Source organism: Octodon degus, unplaced genomic scaffold (genome assembly GCF_000260255.1).
Source record: "Octodon degus isolate 3935 unplaced genomic scaffold, OctDeg1.0 scaffold00142, whole genome shotgun sequence".
NCBI lineage: Eukaryota > Metazoa > Chordata > Mammalia > Rodentia > Octodontidae > Octodon > Octodon degus.
In genome coordinates this window covers 5,546,670-5,564,517 of record NW_004524718.1, presented here as the reverse complement: position 1 = coordinate 5,564,517, position 17,848 = coordinate 5,546,670, and the positions used below count along the sequence as shown (strand labels likewise).

The window sequence follows — 17,848 nt, the reverse complement described above, 5'->3', positions numbered from 1 at the left end:
GCGGCCCCGCGGGAGCCCGGGCTGCGGATCCCGCTCGGCGCGCAGCGCTGCGGATGCGCGGGGGAGAAGGCACCGCCCGGGCCGCGGCCGCGCTCCCCTGCGCGCGCCTTGCTCCTCGCGCTCGCGTTACCTTGCACCAGGCAGCCCCAGAGCTGCGGGCGGAGGCGCCGAGCCGGAGCCCCGACGAGAGCAGCTTGAAGGCCGCCATCTTCGACCCCTCCGCGAAAGGAGCTGGGGCGGGCGCGCGCGAGTGCCGGTCTCCGGGCCGCGGCGTCACCGCAGGAGACAGGAGGAAGGCGCGCGGGGGCGGTCTGGAGGCTCGACCGCGCCGGTGACGTCCTGGCCTCCCGCGCGTCGCCGCCCCTCGTCGCTGCAGCCGGAGGAGGGGGCGGGAGGCTCGAGGCCAAGTGCGCCCCGAGCTCCGCGAGGATGCCGGCGCCTCCCCACGTCCGGGCCGCGCCTCGGGCCGCCTCGGGCGGGTGGCTTCTTCACGGCGGGGCGGGGCGGGGCGAGCGACCGTGCCGCCGAAGGGACCACGCGCGTCGCCGGGCCGGCGGCACCGCGCTCCTATCGGTTCCCAGCCCGCCCGCCCCGCCTCGCGGAGAGTAAGTTTGTACCGAGGACCTGCGGCGACTTCCCTGCCCCGGGATGTGGCGGGCCAGGCATGCGGCGGCGGCGGGGCTGGGGCTGAACCCCCGGCTCCTGCCGTCCCAGCGCGTGCTTCACAGCCTTTGTGGCAGAGGCGCCGCGGAGCCCCAGAGAGTACACACACAGCACATGCAAACGCGGATGTGTCTTTTTGATTGACCTGAGCCACATTGTATAACTCCATTAAACCTTCTCAGGTGTAAATTAAGATTGCTTTATAATACTCAGATTAGCTTAGGTTTATATGAGGTTAATTCAGGCAAAGCAGTCTGAGCACACAGAATGTTAGGCGTTTTGTAAATTTATTCTGGTTACAGTGGTTGATTGGCAGGGTACACATCCATATCTCTTGACCAACTCTTTGAGGATATGAATCCAGTCTGATTTTTTCCAGAGCCATCTATGCACTTAACAGAGTAGAGGAACCCAGTTGAAGTTCAAGTCCTCGGAATGTAGCTAATTTAGAACCAACACAAAATACTCAAGAAAATTAAGATTTTTATTTCATTATAAAGACACTAGGCAATGTGTCCAACTTGATTAAAGTTTGTCCTTAAAAGCATTTTCTCTGGTATTCATTTAACTCTGAATTTTTTCTTCCCAAGAATGCCAGAATATTTTTAAATTTCTGAAGGACCAATGCAAGGTTAAACAACCCAATTATATAGATGAAATTAGCCTAGTAATTCTAGGTATTTGAGTATGTTGGGCTGAGAGGAAATTCAAATATTAGAGCTGAGTTTCACAAGTAATCCTAAAACAGCATTAATAGCTATTGTACTGCAATTTACAGAATATAAAAACCCTAACATTCCAAATGGATCTGCTTTTCCAATTTTTTGTCTCCACAGGCACATGAAATGGAAAAAATGCACTGGCAGCTTTGTTTATGGTCATATGACTCACTCTTGGCTAGTCTCACTCTGTTATTTCTGGCTGAGGAGGAAATACTTCTGTGTAAGTATGTCTGAAAAAAAAAAAATCAGCCTCAGTACTGCTTGGTCAGAGCACATTGGACAGGCACATTATGCTTTGTTTTGTATTTTTTCAACAGTGTATGAGTATCTTCAACTTGATCAAATTATAGGCAAATTCTGGTACACAAATTTCCCTTCCATTTCTACAGAGCAATTTCAATTTTAATGTGTGCCAGTTTTTTTTTGTATGTTTCTTTTGGGTTGGAGGGTTTATTCTTTTTTATTTTAAAGAGAATAAAACATGCAGAATTTGAAAACAAAATGATAGGAAATTAACAATGGTTGTTATGTTGCATATTGTTATCTTCAAAATAGTTGTTCAAATTACCAGATATAGGCATGCAAAATTGATTAAGCAATTAGGCATCGACTGTTCCTTTCAATAAAGCAATAGAAATTAGAAGTACAGTTTTCTTAGCTATCTTGTGTATTTATATTTTTCCCTTCTTTTTTTTTCTTTCTTTTCTCTTTAGCCATCCTGGTTGTTCTTTCCTTTTGAGCAGTTTCTTTCCCTTTCACAATATTTATTGTATTTTTAGATTTTGTTTACTCTTTCGGTCTTACATTAGGCAGACAGGATTTTTACACAGGGGGGTCTGATTTATTTCACTTACAGATATGATCTCTAGTTGCATCCAATTACCTAGAGAAGGCTTGAGTTTAACTTTTTTATAGCTGAGTAATACTCCATTGTATAAAACTACCACATCTTTTTAAAATCCATTCCTCAGTTTATGAACATTTGAGTTGTTTCTAAGATTTAGCTATGAAAAATTGCACAGATATAAACATGATTACACATATATCACCATGGTATGATGTTTTCAGTTCTTCTGGAGAAATACCCAGAAGGGCAGTAGCTGAGTCGAATGGCATCTCTAATCCTAGTTTTTTGAGGAATCTGCACATTGATTTCCACAGTGGTATACCAGTCAACTTCCTTTAAATGTCTGACAAATAAGAATTCCTTATTTTGAAAAGTAGTCCATGGGAAATACTTACATTATGGAAATTTTATGTTCTGTGGCTTTATGTGGAGTGGTCTTCTTTGTAAGACTTAAATTAAAAGCTTTCAATTAAAAGGTCTGATTATAGACAGGCAATGAGGAAATGAACAAAGTTTATTTTGTATTTTGTTATAACATGTATATGTGTAAAACATCTTTTTTGTTAGATGAATACAAACAGTATGTCAGAATTTGATTGTAAATTATCCTTTTCTGCTTGAAGGATTTTATTTTAATTCTCCTAAAATATATTAGATTAGCATGTTTTATTATTGAAAGAAAATGCATTCTGCCCTCATAGTTATCTGCAGATTTCTGCAGGCTGGTAATCATGGGCACTTCAAAACTTGTTTTTCAAATGCTGTTTAACTGGCAAAACTAGTATTAGGAGTTTTATCTAAGTCTTTTGAGTCAATTAAAAATACATGCTTCATTTTACACAATAGTCTTTTTATAAATGGAAAACAAATCCCTTTAAACATTTCCTTCTGAAAGTCAGATAAACAAATTTAAAGTTTTACGTAAATCTGTAAATGAAGGTATTGTTTTATAAAGCAGCTCATTTTTTCTTTTTATTTGAGAGAGAGAGAGAGAGAGAGAGAGAGAGTGTGTGTGTGTGGTGTGTGTGTGTGGCCAGCTCAGCCCACCAGGGGGCGGGGCTGGCTGGCATGTGGTGCTGGGGGACTGAACCGCAGTCCCTGATGCTTTGCCAAGCTTGTTCCAAGTAGGTGCTTTAGACCACTGAGCCATCTCTCCAGCCCCCAGCTCATTTTTAATTTCCTCATTTTGTAAGCTTGTTTTCACAGACCCTTTGAAATCAACATTATGTACTTAATATTTGTTCAATGAGTAGATTAAAATTGAGTTTTTCTTATAGTTTTCTCAAGAAAAAATTGTATGAGATATTTGAAGAAATATTAACTTTTGGAATGACAATAAGAGCACAACAAACCAGAATGATTTAGTTATACATTTAAACCAGATCGCTTCCATTTTCAGTAATTTCCCTCACAAATCTCATGAGCATTGTCTTTTTTGTCGGGATTTTCTATTAGTGTCCTGGTCTTTTGAACCCACACAGAATTATTCATCAAGATTTACTTATAGCATTCTAGGCTTTACATGTTTCGTTACCTTAAACCTCAGGGTTGGATCCCTGCTCAGCTTTGCACGTAGGTGTGTTAATCATTTAAGGAGTGTTTGTATTGCGAGGCTTATAAGCCCTCAGTTTACCTAGTCTATCTCATCCTCCTTCAAGACTGAAGACATGAAACAAGAGTAACTAATGTAATTTAAAGTTACTGAAGTAATTGTTAAGGGTTGCAAGTTTCAACTGACAGTTTTCACAACATTCAGTTCCAGATCCTCATGGAGTCATGTCTAGAAGTCTCCAGTCTTTGCCCTAAACTTGCACTCACCTTAGATTCCAGTAAAGAGAACTTGGTAGACCACCCCATGATGACAACATCTCTCCCCAAGCAGGAGCCATTACCCTATGACAGGAACCAAGGCAACCTCCTCCTGAGCAACAGCAGTCATCTCATGGGAAATAATTGCCATTCAAGCCATAGGATTCCTCTGGAGTTATAGAGACCAGAACTGAGATAATGATCAACCAGATCCTTATCCATCTCAGCTAGACTTGAGAAGCGGACCTCATCCTTTTATAAGCAGGCTAGCCTAAAGCCCTGTATCAGAGTGTACCCCCTACAGTTATGCAAATTAAAGTCTGTTTCCTATTCTCCCTTATTTTCTAAATCTGCCTCATGAACCTAATTTATTCCCCACTCTGAGACACCCTGAAATTCTTTTTCTGTGATATGAGTCAAGAACTTATTCAGTGGACTATTCTGAAGTCTACATCTCATCTTTGGAATACCTTCTTCAATTCTATCCAGTGACATTAAGAATGTTAACATGAGATTGACCCTTGTAACATTTGCAAGCATGCAGTACAGTAGTGTAAACTATAGGCACAGTGTTGTACAACAAAACTCTGGAACTCATTCCTCTTCTATAATTAAAATATATACCTATTGCATCACAACTCTCTTTCCCTCCTTTTCAGGTCCATAGCAACCACTGCTCTTTTTCTCAGAGCTCAACTATTTTAGATGTCTCAGATAAGTGGAGCCATGAAGTATTTCTTCCCTCTGACTAGATTATTTCACTTAGTCCACCCTCAGATTTCATCTATGTTGCCATATATGGCAAGATTTCTTTAAAGCTGAATAATACTCCATTGCCTGCATATACCATGTTTTTATCTATTCATCTATTGATGGACATTTAGTTTACTTCTACATTTTAATTATTGTAAATAAGGCTGCAATGAGCACAGGAATACCAATGCCTCTTTCACACCCTGAAATATATATTTAGAACTTTTATAGTAAAACTATATATACTTCCAAAAGTTAAATAAAAGTTATACAACACTTTAAACAATTAAAGTGCTCAAAGTTCTTCCCTTATCTCATTGATTTTTTCCTCCTTTTCAGATCTTGCATGGAAATATATAACCTATGATTATGATGCTTTCATAATACAATTTGAATTCTGCTTTTAAAGTTTATCCTAAACATTTACATGCATAACTTAAATTTTTTGGTTTTTATGGCAGCAAAATAGTTTTTCAAGATAAGGTCCTGTTGTATAAGGAGTCATTTTACTACCGTTGGATTTGTAAGTGATCTTAACTCAAATTCTATTGAGAAAATAAAATAATAAAATGAAAATGAATAAAGGTGTCACAATGTCTGGATACAGTTTTTTTTTTAAAGGATACAGTTTTTGAAATGTACTATTGCAGTGCTTTGTGCTTATCTTGGAGCATAACCAGTTGGCTGTATTATAACAGATGGATGATTTTTGTCCTTGTTTTCAACTCTTATGTGAAAATATATGACATATAATCATGATTATTACATATTTCAATTTGAATTCTGATTTTTAAGTTTATCCTTCACATTTGCATATGTAACCTAAAATTTTTACTTTTGTGGCAGCAAAATAGTCTTTCAACATTGTGCACTATCATATAAGGAATAATTTTCCTACCGTTAGATACTTATAAGATAATTTTGCTTATATTCTACTGAGAAATTAAAATAATAAATATGAAATAGGTAATGGAAATAAAGATGTCACAATGTCTTGGAAACATTTGAAAATCTACTATGGCAAGTCTTAATGCTTGCCTTGGAGCATTATTAATTGATCAGTTGGGTGGCATATTTTTTCTTTTTTGTTGAAACAGGCTCTTGCTGTATAGCTCAGGCTGCCTTGGACTTACTATGCAACCCCAGCACTCAGGTGATCTTCCAGCCTTACTCTCTCATATCCTGGAATTATAGACATGCCCAGCTTTAGATAGTGCTCTTTAAAAGTCATACTTGCTTTAATTAATTCACTGTGAAAAAGGGAACCAAACAATATTCAACAGCAGGGTAAAGAATAACAGAAACAGGATCATTTGGGAGAAAAAGGCAATATAAAAATTTATAACTCGCTTATATGACTATTGTCTTAAAGCCCTTTAAGAAGGGTTATCTCTAGGGAGAGGACAGCTAGTGGCACTGATGAAATTCCATACAGGAACTACCCTAAAGGAGAAATGACAAGGAGATAGCAGGGAGCAAAAAATAAGTTATAAAAAGAAAGCAAGTGTAAATAATTATTATTGCTTTATGATTGAGGAATAAGTGTTAAGCCTCAAGAACTGATCTGACAGATTTTTGGGGGGGTAAAAGAACCACCATTTAATAGGACACCAAACACTGTACATTTTTCTGTGAAACAATATATACATGACACAGATTGAAAGCCATAAAACTGAAATGAAATGAACACAACCAACAGTTGTAAACATCTCCTGGATTGATCCCTGGACACTGTTGATTAAAAAATGATTGATTTGAAAAATATTCTTGAGAAGTTCATAATCTAAGTACCAAAGGGCTATGAATGACAGTGTGGAGTAAAATAAAACAATTTTTTAGGATGTGGGCTTTGGGATATAAGTAATCACAGTCCACGAAAGTCCCGGTACCACATGCTGCACCAGCTCCGTCCCAGGGCACGGTGAGCTGGTGACCAAGTAAGGGTTTAGTGATGTATGCCTGTAATCCCAGAGCTGGGAAGGCTGAAAACAGGAGAATCACTATGAGTCTGAGCTATGTAGTGAGACCCTGTACCAAAAATAAAAAAGGTGGCATTTGATCTGAGTCTTGTAAAATGGGAAAAATTGCTAAGCTGATTTAAAAAAAGGCATGATCAAGGGCTGCTTATGAAAAGGTCCTAAGTATGTTTAAAAAACAGGACATGGATTTAACTAAAGTGATTATTCTCAAACATATTTAGTAAACATTCAATTAAAATTATATTTAAAATATGACAATTACAAGTGAAATTTTATAGTTTATGTTAGAAAATGAGAATAATAAAACATGACAATATTTGCAACCATTTGCATATAATTGATGACTTGTTTATTACTGACCTTTTGTTTGGCTATAAAAATATCAAGAACATTTTGATTAATCCTGAAGCTTGTCCAAAATAATTATATTATTCAACTTAAAAAGGTCAAAAGCTTCAAATAAAAGTAGATGAAAAAAAAAAAAGTAGATGGAAATGTTTACTTCAGTGATTAATGACTAATGATGTTAGTATTTCTTGTTAACATGTAAATAGTAGACTAAAATTATGAAAATTGAAAATAACCTCAAACTATAATGTATTTTAAAGTATTTTACATACCTATTGAAAAATTACTATACTATAATGAGATACAAGGTCAAGCAGTGTATGTATCTAATCAGCATATCTAAGTATACATTTTTATGAATTTAACCAAGTCATTATGTAGAATTTCTTTAAAATATTTTCTTAATTTATTTTGTACAGGGTCTCACTACACAGCTTGGACTCGTAGTGATCCTCCTGTCTCACCTCCCCAGAGCTAGGATTGCGGGTGTGAGCCACCATGCCTGATTTCAGTGGCCAGCACAGCACACTTGGGGTTCCAGGCCCACCGGCGTGTGGTACCAGGCATGGAACCCAGATCCTTGTGCTTGTAAGGCAGGGACTTAGAGCTCCAAACTATCTCCCCAGCCCTAGAGTTTCAAATAATACAATATTCATACAGAACTACATATGTGTTAATAATGCATTTTATAAATTCCAACAGGAATGGAGATAATGAAGAAACTTCATTCTGAGGGCTATCAACTGTGTGATCTATTATTTTCTAACACATTAACATCATAATTGAGTATGCTTATTATTCTTTGTTAGGCTTAATAGTTCAAACATAATTAATCTTAATTTCAAATGTCAAGCTTTTGAAGTACCCACAAGAGCCATTAAGTGGTTTTGAAAAAGCAGAGCCACCCTTGACTGTGCTTAGAATTTTGTAAGGTTTTTAAAAAAGAGGTTTTTATCTCTACCACCTTAAACATAGTACTAATATTTTTATCACAGGGAAAGATGCAAGTGATTTTGTTTTCCAGATGGCTACGGGAGCCCCCAGGATGCAACTTCACTAAGATCTCAGGGAGCTCCCTGGAGGAAGGGAGCTCAGCCTGGACTTCTTGGGAATTTCTGAGGGAGCCCTGAGATGAGCTCCACCCTTCCCTCTAAGGAGTCAGTGAGCCGATGTAGCATAGAAACACCCAGCAGATCACATATACCTCCCCATTAGGATGGTGTGAGATGAGTCCAGAATGGCAGTCTAAATGACAATACTATGGCAAGAATTTTTTCTACACAAGATGAGGAAAGTACTTTACCATATTTTCAGGCTTTGGTGATTCTTCAGAAAGCCCCAACAACCATGCTACTTAAACAAGAGTCCACAAAGGAAGAAATTGATATTGTTGACTACACTGTCCTCAGATGCCCACCTGTCACCCAGGAGGACATGGGTCTCTCCCACCTGTTTCCTAGCTCCCCAGAAAGACCCATTATTTTCAAAAGAACTTGTTAAGTTTATAGATGGGACTCTAGGGCCATATCATCCAATTGCTGAACACAGCCTTTTCTATGTTCAAAAATTGGAATCTGATAAGAACAAAAGGACTGAGAAAGAATGGCAGGTCAAAATAATGGCTGTTGCAATTGCCAGAGCTGTAAGCACACCTAACTCACCCAAAGGAAAACTCAGGGTCAATCAAGGCCTGCAGGAAAACTGGACACTGAGTACAAAACTATACAAAGCCACCACCCAGGCCCTACAACATGTGTCAGGTGACTATTGTACCTGACACATGGTGCTGGAAGATCGATTGCCCTACTCCCAGATAGAAGCTAGGACGGGTAAAACCCTCACCTTTCAAAAGCAAGCTAAAACACCAAAATGACACCCAGGATTTAGAGGCAGATTTATTTTATGTTGATAGGCACTGATTGAGATCACTTCCAAAATACCAGCCCCCAATCTCTAGTGGCCTAGGGATTATGTAGGATAAGAACGCAGGAAGAACAGAAGTAGAATGGCTTAATAGTTGGGGATTGGTTTTCACAATGCACAATAGTGACCAGCTATGCATCACAGTGACCAGACATTCCTAAGAAAAGGAACAGGAACTGGAACTGGGACTATTACTTGGGCAACTAACAAATTGAAGTATACTAGCTACAGGTCAGGAATCTTCTGCTGCACTTTCCCCTTCTATAGTTTCCCCAGCAAGTCTTTGCTGGGCATATTACATGTGATCACTTGAGACAAGTCCAAACAAGCAGCAGCTAGTGTTGACAGTGATCCTAGCATGGCCCCAGCCAACAACACCAAGATGATCTTATTTGGGGTTGTTTTTGTTCCCTAAGTGGCCTTTAGGAAGAGACATAATTTAGGCCTATCTGTTCTGTAACATTACTCTGGCAAGGTAGTGAGGGAGCTAATTTGATCTAGAAGAGTGTCCAGTGTGCCTTAGACATTTGTCAAATCTTGTTCAAGTGTTTGATTGTTGTGTTCTCTTGGGCAAACTCTTCATATAGAGTGTAAGGCAAAAAGTTCACAGCTAGCAAGGAGATGGGGAAGTAAGGACAGCGGTAAGCAGCCTGGAAAGGTACAAAAATCAAGAGGAATCCTGCACTGAGGTCTGGAGCAATCCTGTGAGTGGTATCCTTAGACTTCAGCCAGATGGGGACTTGTCAGTGTATGAAGTGATCAGAGCAGGTCTTTGAGTGTATTTCTCTTTAGAGGGAGCTGTGTGGTCCAAGTAAGTTTAGCACATCTAAGACTGAATTTCAAAACCTGCAAAGCTAGTTAATATTTAGCTGGGTTATATGTGTGTGTAGAAATATCTACAAGTATAACCAGTAGCAATACCCTATAAACTCTTGGGCCAGTATTGATAAGCCCCAACAAATATATGTAACTCCTGTAAGATTGTATTTCAGTGAAATCTATCCATATGTCTTTAAATAAGGAAAATCCACAACACTATATGAGGTCAGCACCAGTGACAGGTGCTGAAGCCTGAGCGGGCTGGAAGGGTATGGGTGCCAGAGCTGCAGTTTGAGGTTGTAGAACATATGGTAAGGGTAGGTCTGGCTCGGATCTTCCAAGAGTACTGGGTAAAGATTTCCTGGTTGAGGTTGCTGTTTAAGTCAGTCTGATCCCTGGAGGGGGCTTAAGTGTAATGGGGTCATTGGTGGCAGGTTTCCAAATAGCAGCTGGAAGTAGTAGTAGGAAAGCTTTGGCCAGAATACTTTGTCCAAGGTGACCACAGATATCTAGCCCGTTGAACTCTATTACCACCAGAGGTACTTCCATCCATAAACAGGGTGTACTCAGCATCTGTCAAGCAGTTTATTTTTCAGTCATAATTGAGTGGGCCCAGTCTTGTGGACAGATATGTGGAAGGACTGAGTGGTTCACAGTTATTCAGGAGATTTCAGTACAGCATGTGGCACCTGGACAGTTAAATCTCTAAGGTGACCTTATCAGCTTTCTAATCAGAAGTACAGTGGCTGGTAGAGCACAGAGACGAAGGGGGTCAGAAACGCTTAGCAACTTGATCCAAGTATTTACACAGGTAGCCACTGAGCACTCCTAGGGGCCAGCAGTCTGAGTTAGCATTATTGATTTTATGAATTCAGGATCTAGATTCTATAGAAACCAGCAGCTCCAAGAAATTTTCTGAGTTTCTTTCTTGTAACCAGTTTCTGACAGATGGTGTAGTGGAGCTTTTGTGTCTTTCCAGCAGGCAGCTTTGGTGTCATTAATCAGAAATTCAGTGATATTTTGTGCTTGTAAACTAGCAAGATCAGCTATGAGGGCTTCCGCAAAGAAGGTAAATAAGATTTTGAAACTCTAGGAGATTGACCCCAGCCTGGATCAGTTGACATTTGAGTCCAGAACTAGGGTCTTTTCATTTAAAGGACAAAAAGGGGCTGACTGACAAGAGCCAATCAAAGGCAAAAGAAGGCATTCATGAGGTTCAGGCAAGTGTACCAGCAGGCTGTGGGAGGTAGAAGACTGAGACTACAAGAGGGCAACTGTGGTGGCATTGACAGCTTGGCAATCTTGAACTGGATTTACAGATAGGAGAGGTATAATTTGCAGTTTAACAGTCTGTAGACATTTTACAGTTTTAAAGCTTTATTTTTTTTTTTTTTTTTTTTTTTTTTTTTTTTTTGAGAACCAAGATGGAGGTGGCTGGCGTTGAGACGTGTGCTGTGCCGGATTTAAATGTGTTGCAGGGTCCTCCCTGAAAATAGGGGGAGAGTTCCCAATCCCTTGTGGCAATTGAGTAATAGTCCATAAAAGCTGTATAGGATGGGGACCACAGAATGGAAGCTGATGGCTGCTTTGTTGACAACACGAAGGTTCTGCCCAAGGTGATTAACAGTCTATCAGGCTTGGTGTCTATCCATGCCTTCCATGACAGCTGACAGCAATAGGGGTTTCAGTGAGGTGTCATGGTTGGTAGTCAGGCCCAGAGGTGGTACTAGAGCTTTTACCTCTTGGAGGAGAGTTTTCTGAACTTCAGGATTGTTATCTGTCTCAAGCTAATGCAAGTGTCATCTTCCTCTCATGGAGCAGTTAATGTTGAAAGTGTAGGGTTAAATGAGAATGAGGCTCACTGACTTGGTGCAAAGGAGATGGTCATTTCTCACTTGAAGAGCAGGTCTCTTCCTAGAAGTGGTGTGGGGACTGGTTTATACAGGAATTCACATTTGGTGAGATGTCTACCCAGGTTGCAGGTTTGTGCCTCGCAGAAGCTATGAGAGGCAAGAGTCCTCGTTGCCCTGGTGATGGTAACTTTTTGACAGAGGGAACTTTTGAAGGCAAAGTTCTTTTCCATTGTCTACCAGAAAAGTCATGATTTGCCCCTGAATTTTGAAATAGCAAAGGCTCGGGTCTGGGGAGATGACTCACTTGCCTGGTAAGTACAGGGTCCTCAGTTCAGTCCCCAATACTGAAAAAAAAAAAAAAAAAAAAAAGAGTTCAAAGGTCCTTTGGTGCCTAATTTGATAAAGCTCCATTCCAGACCCAACATTGTAAGGAGAGGTTCAGATTGAAGTGGACCCAGATAGTCAGGATTTTTTGTGTCTTGAAGACAGAAGGGGCATTTTGTGTCATAGCCAGAGGGCATAATTATTTATCAGACTGTACTTTCACATGGCCATCAGATACTTTTCTTTTATCAGGAATCTGGATAACAGTGCTTGGTGGACTTTTTGTGCCCTCTTTTTTGATGTCTGTGAGAAATGCTTGATTGAGTTGTTTCTAGTTGAGCTGACTTTTGGAAAGGCTTTGACTATTCATTAGGGCTGACCAGTTTTTCCTCTCAAAATATGGAACTTAGAAGAATTAGTGACAGTCATCTTGGGTTGGCATTAACTGACACCATCTGACCAGGATAGTCACATCCATGAATCAGGTTTGGAGGGAGTGCTCCTATGGGTCAATTATAGACAATGGCTAGCTGGAATCAGTTCAATTAGCTGGAAATATGAGTTCAGAGCTGCAGAGAGGTGAAACTGCTGGCAGCAACTGCCAAGACAGAATTCTCAGGAAGACTTAGCCTCTTTTTTCCTTTTTTTTTTTTTTTTTTTTTTTGGAAAGCATTTTGGTTTAATCACCAGAAAAGCTCTTTTTTCCTGTTGTTGGGAGCCATGGAAGCTAGACATTGGTCAAATGTGTAAAAGCAGGACTAGGCCTCAGTGCCTAAAGCAGTCAAGCTTCCTCAGTCCTGAGATAAGAATCCTGACTGGTTGATGTCAGATGTTAGCCACTAGTCAACCTTGTGCCACATGTTGCTAACTTTAAAAAAGTATAAATAAATGCCCTTACTGTGATGCTGGGGTCATCTCACCAACCAGGCAGATGGGCCACCACCAGACCTAGCTTTTATCTATCTTTTCCTCATTCCTGCTGCCGCTTCTCTCCAGGTACAACAAATCACACTGAGAGACCAATGGATCCCTACTCCTATAGTCAGGGACTGTGGATTTTGACTGCTTAGTTCCCATCTTAGACTTCCTATGTGTTTTGTACCCTTCAAGGATGGTGCAAAAAAAAAAAAAAAAAAAAAAAGAAAGAAAGAAAGAAAGAAAGAAAGAAAGAAAAAAGAAAAGAAAAGAAAAAAAAGGCCTGGGGCCAGGGAGATGGCTCAGTGGAATAAGCACTTCCCTGGCAAGCGCAAGGGCCTGAGTTCAATCCCTGGTTCCACAAGAAAAAATAAATAAATAAATAAAAGGATGGTGCAATAGACAAAAGGTTAGTGCTATTCAGAGAGACAGAGCCCATTCTGATGCCTGCATAGAGGTGACCTTCATGGGGACTTAGGTGTTACCTAGCTAAGAAGGGTATGAAGCTTCTGTTATGCCATATGTTAGTCACCACAGAACTGCAGGTAAGGCTCCAATCAGCCATTATGACCAGTGCATCCCAGTCCTGGGGCACAAACAAAGCAGCCTATTGCTTATGGTATATATTCACTCTTTCACATTCACTCAGCAGGCACTCAGAGGTTAAACATTCCAACCTCCTTCCTTTGAGGGTGGTCCTGACTGATGAGAGTTGTTCAGACTCCCCTTTTGCTTGAGCAAAGCATCACTGACAGACTAACTGGGGTGCCTCAAGGGGCTCTACAATCCAGCAGGCAGGTAGACATTGCATTCCCCTCCTTATGGAGTCCAGTATAAGCAACTTGACTGGGGAGGCAGGAGATCTCTTCTATGCCTCTGAGAAGACTTTAGAAATCTCAAGGGTATGCCTTCCAAGATACTATATCTTGGAGAGATCCTTGCTGTCTGTGAGGGCCAAGATACCAAAACAACACCCATGATTGGGAGGCAGATTTACATCAATGGGCACTGATTGGGCTTATTCCCTAAATATCAGTCCTCTGATCTCTGGTGGTTTGGGCTTATATGAAATAGGCAAGCAGATGTACAGAGGCAGAATGGCTTGTCAATTGGGAACTGGTTTAGACAATATGCATCATAGTGACCAGCATTCTGGAAGACAGAAGCAACTAGAACTGGAACAGGAATTAGTACCTGGGAAGAAAGAAACTGAAGTATATTGACTGGAGGGAGGGCTACTTCTGCTATAACTTTCTACTCTGATGTAGAGGACTCAAAGTTCCTGCAATAACCTGCCACAACCCCATGAATGAACATCTCCATCTCCTATGAGAACCCTGGGTGACCCTGGATATCATAAACAATTTTAATTATTTTCACTTCAATTTTAACTTCTGTAGAAAACCTTCCTCTAGACCTACAGCCATAATTTGTTTCAAAGAAATATGTATTCAGAGCTTCTTTATTCCTGTTTTGATAAGTTACTTGGAAGGTCAAATATTCAACCATGTGTTTTTAATTGTCCTATAGTGCCCTACTCTCTTGCTAGAAAGACTAACAAATTGCTATTGTTCCAATTCTGATAAAGGACAAACCAGATTTTATCTACTGGGACTATGTCAGACCATGTTCCTTAGATGCCTCCTAGGTTACTATAAATATATGAAGTACTCTGAATCCTGACTTTTAATGCCTACAGACTCAGAAGTTAGCCCCTTGTGTGAATAGGTGATTTTCAAGGCCTATGCAAGCATATGAGATATTAGTTACCTGCCCCTCCCCTCAAGAGGTCTGGTTCACTGATGGAATTAGCTTTGTCCAAGAAGGGCATCCAAAGGCAGGTTATGCAATTCTCAGTACACAGCAGGTCACTGAGGCCAATCCCCTATCCCGAGACCTCTACTGAAAAATCAAAGCTTATAACTTATTTAGGCATTAATACTTGAAAAAGTCAGAAAAGCAAAATATCTATACAGACTACAAATACGCATTTCTGGTGCTGCATTTCTGTGAAGCAATATAGAAAGAAAGGGGCTTATTGACTAACAAGCCATCTCCTATAATACAAAGTAGGAAACAACGATTGTTAGAGACAATATATCTTTAGACTGTCATTCATTGAAAGGGACCCCAGTGAGGCATGCCTAAAGTCTCCTTGGGAAATCAATAGCAGGCTGGTAGACAGACAAGGACAGCCTTACAGTCAGCCCCTCAAGACCCTTGCTTTATTCCCAGTTCCTGACAAACCATTAAAACAGCCTTTCCTTAAGAGACTGAGTAGAAGCCCTACATGGAAAATGGTCACTAAAATTTTCACAAGACTTAATTAAGACTTTACTCCTGTGAAACTCTGGAACACTTGAGACTCCTCTTCAAAACACAATGACCCATAGTTCACTACAGCTTAAACAGATAACTGTATTTACATTCCTGTTCTTAATTAATCCAAATGTGGTAATTTTGCTAAGGTAATGGCTGTCAGGCTTTGGATAATTTATTTAACATCCTTCTTTTTCCATACTGTATTCACAGGAAGTGTAGAAATCTGTCCTGCTCCTTCTCATATTTGGCTTCTACATGCTTAACCTAATAATAAAATTACTTTTCTGACAAATTCACCAAGCTTTCTCCTATTAAACAGGAAGCTCAGCAGTCCTTCACATTTAGACACTAACACTTTTCACATTGTTCTTTTTTTATTTCTTCAATTCAGCCAGTGAGCCACAAGACGCTGAGGCAGTTGGAGAGAATGTTATCCACTGTAGGTAGGAACTATAGCCTTTTTCAATGGGATGTAGTTATACGAAGACAGAGACCTCCACTCCTTCAGCACTTCATAAAGAATTATGAAGATGGACATTTCTCAGGGGAAATGAAACAGTAGATTGGGGCCTGGAAAATTGACTAGAGAAGTGGGCATGATCTGTTAGTTACAAAGTTCCAGGACACATGCACCGAACAGTTAACAAAACCCTACTTGTAGACCCCATCTCCTTTCTCATGAAAACATGAGCAATTTTGGATACAATAGTTTAGATCTGATGTCAGTCTTAATGAATGGGAAATAGGAAAGAACAGTCACCACTGAGTTCTGGTCTACTGTGTTCTTTTACAGTATTATTCTCTTGTGCTGTATTTTTTTTTATTACCGCCATCCCAGTGAGTCTGATGTGGTATCTTATTGTCGTTTTGATTTGAATTTACCTAATGACTAATGATATTAAGTATAGTTTCATGTGTTACTTAGCTGTTTTTAAATTGTTATATAAATGCTTATTTAAACCCTCTATCTATTTACAGCATCTATCTATGTTTTGTAGTGCTGATTACCAAATCCCAAGTCTTTCATATGATCAGAAAAAACAGAATTTGATGAGTTAATGCTAGGGTTAATAAATTACTATTTATTATTTTTATTCTGTTCACTATATGTTAGGGAATTCACTTACATTTGACATAGAACATTTAATTTGATCCACACAGCAAGTCAATAAGCAGAGTTCTTGTTATCTTCATTTTACAAATGTAGAAACTACAGATATTTTAATTAAGTTTTCTACTATTATGTAGTAAGTATAAAAGAACAGAGGTTATATTTAGACCCAGGTATCTTATAAGTCTGTTGCTTATTTTGGTGACCAGATGTCTCCAAAGGCTTAGTATTTATTAAATTTAGAAGAACCACATAATTGAATAAATGAATTGACTGTAGACAAAGGCCTCATCAGTTAACAGATATGGCACGTGGAGGTTCACACCCAAAATTTCGAGTCCATTTCTGTGGGGAGAGTCTGGCCAAAGGACTGATCAAAACGTGTATGATAAGCAAGGGACCTTGGAAGTTTCCTAGAATGTATGATTAAATTTAAAGCAGATTTATAGGGCAATAGTCAGCAGAATTGACAATAAATTATTCTCAGAGACATTTCCTTTTTCCATTGTCTCCTCTGTCCCAAGAAAATTGTTTAAACTAGGTCACCATGTGTCACATAACAAACCACCCCATTTTTCCCCTGTCCCCTGACCAAAACACCTATAGAATAGCTACCAACTTACAAACAAGTTCCTTTTTGGAAGAACTTTCATAGTTTTATTCCCATATAAGTTCACAATCAAATGTTCATAAGTTGGGAACTTACTGTACAAGTGTTACAAATGTCTGTCTTCTATATCTTCGTTATGTCCCTGATTACGAATAACTACAGTGGTCTCAACTTGTTACTGTTTCCCTGAGGCTTTCGTATGGAGAGGCTGTCTCTCTGGCCCTGTGTGTAATTGAACTAAATATTATTTCTAATCTTTACATGCTTTATGCCACCATGATTCCCCACTGACATATTTCCATGATTGTGAGGAAGCCTATACTCTAATGATGACCTCCACATGTGTTCTTGACCCTCACCTTGATCCAGTTTCTCCTCCTGATTGGATGCACACTGATCCACTCTTCACTCTGCTAATTTTATTCATCATTTAGATGTTAATATTTTCTCAGACATGTCTTCTCTAATCCGTCAAATAACATCATATCCCTTTATTTTTCTGTTATAGGACCTTCTACAGTATAAAATTATGCATTCATTTGTGCTAGTCTTTCTACATTACCTGCTAGACAGTAAGCTATAATAGGTCAGGAATCATGTTAATATTATATCATCATAGTGTCAGACCCAATAATGGGTCAAAGGATCATTGAATGAGAAAAGGAGAAAATATTTAATGAAGTCCAAACATATACAAGTTATATATAAAGTCTACCTACCTGTTCATAAGGAGTTGGCAAATTTGTATGAGGAAATAAGATCTCACAAAAAATATGAAGCAATTAAAAAGGACAGTTCCAAAAGATTGGTACAAATTGTAAGTACTGGTAATTCAGAAACAAGAAAGAAT

General features: G+C 39.6%; 1 protein-coding gene and 1 long non-coding RNA gene across 2 annotated transcripts in view; one reads left to right on the top strand and one right to left on the bottom strand.

Moving 5' to 3' along the window:
• The window catches only part of Oxct1 (3-oxoacid CoA-transferase 1), a 158,993-nt gene extending 158,520 nt beyond the window's left edge, over positions 1-473 (bottom strand). The window contains exon 1 of the mRNA XM_004641800.2: positions 131-473. Coding sequence (XP_004641857.1) covers positions 131-208 — 78 coding nt within the window. The 5' untranslated portion in view covers positions 209-473. The remainder of the gene's footprint in view (positions 1-130) is intronic.
• Positions 474-578: 105 nt separating this feature from the next.
• Positions 579-5,893, top strand: LOC111812787. The gene is made up of 3 exons (XR_002818186.1): positions 579-605; positions 1,500-1,605; positions 5,134-5,893. It is a non-coding gene; the product is annotated as an uncharacterized LOC111812787 (long non-coding RNA).
• The last annotated feature ends 11,955 nt before the right edge of the window (positions 5,894-17,848 follow it).